Below are 1,115 nucleotides of genomic sequence, written 5' to 3'. Positions count from 1 at the left end.
TTCAAGCTTTTTTTTAATTAGTTTAATAAAAGTTGAAACATCCACTGAGGCTGCTGGATAAGTTTGTTATTGGATGTTGTTTGTTTTGTAATGATTCATCCACTCAGTTACGATCAGCGTTATGACGTTAGGTACTGATTGTTTTCTTTAATCATTATAATTACAGTGGTTACAGTTTATGTTCACATTTCCTTGTAACATCGGAGGATTACAGTGTGACAGAATAAATGTGTCTATGATGAAGTGAAAAGCCTGGTGTATTTGTCCTCTAAATGAATAACTAAAAACCTTTTCACAACCATCCTTCAAATTTGTTTAGCTCTACAAATAATAATAAAAAAAATACAAATACAGTAATACAGATTCAATAAGGAGCTCCACCTAAAGAAACTCAAATATTTACACAACAACCAATAAGAAGATATATGTTATTGAATATTTAATATCATTATGGATATTGTTTATCCATAATGTTTGATTGACAGGTGAAGAAATGTCACAACAATCAAATGACAGAATTTAACCCTTAAATGACTTCTGTCTATTTCAGTTTACACAACTCTGCAGTGTCTCCAAAAGAACAGTAAAACCGAAGTCCAGCATAGAGAGGCTGAGTGAACGTGGTCTGGACTCTGTGGAGGAGAGTCATGGTTTCAGAAACGCTGTAGAAGGACAGAATACCTGCACTGTGATCCAGGTACACTCCAACTCTGGAGGACCGAGGACCTGAGACAGGAGTTTGGACATAGTTGTGCCAAAATGTGTAACTGTTTTTTTCACATCCTAACTCCCAAGATTTGTCATTGAGTCCAAATCTACATTCTTTTAAGCTCCCTGCTCTGCTGATATTCTTGTATGTGACTGCAACATGAACTCCTCCTCCTCTCCACTCCACCTCCCAGTAACAACGTCCAGTCAGACTCTCTGTGTTCAGGACCTGCCAACATGAAGTGAATCTGTCTGGATGACTAGAATAAGACTGTTCTTGTCTTGTTAATGTTGCTTTTCTGTTCTCCTCAGATAATAACAGCTGTGTGTTTGCTGTGTTTGGATCCAGTGTGAGTTCACGTGAATATTTTAAGAATCCAGATCTGGTCTTGGGCTCTGGTTGTGAA

The 1,115-nt window shown here is 37.3% G+C and overlaps 1 protein-coding gene across 1 annotated transcript; it reads right to left on the bottom strand.

Moving 5' to 3' along the window:
* Positions 1–132: 132 nt before the first annotated feature.
* LOC109140469 (tripartite motif-containing protein 16-like protein) lies at positions 133–1,111 on the bottom strand (the record flags this gene model as incomplete). The annotated part of the gene is made up of 1 exon (XM_027275477.1): positions 133–1,111. A coding segment is annotated over one exon (570 nt), but the record flags the coding sequence as incomplete, so codon positions are not given.
* Between the last annotated feature and the right edge of the window lie 4 nt (positions 1,112–1,115).

The sequence above is a fragment of the Larimichthys crocea genome, unplaced genomic scaffold (assembly GCF_000972845.2).
Source record: "Larimichthys crocea isolate SSNF unplaced genomic scaffold, L_crocea_2.0 scaffold13832, whole genome shotgun sequence".
NCBI lineage: Eukaryota > Metazoa > Chordata > Actinopteri > Sciaenidae > Larimichthys > Larimichthys crocea.
The sequence above is the reverse complement of the archived record's forward strand: the minus strand, read 5'-3'. Positions and strand labels throughout refer to the sequence as shown.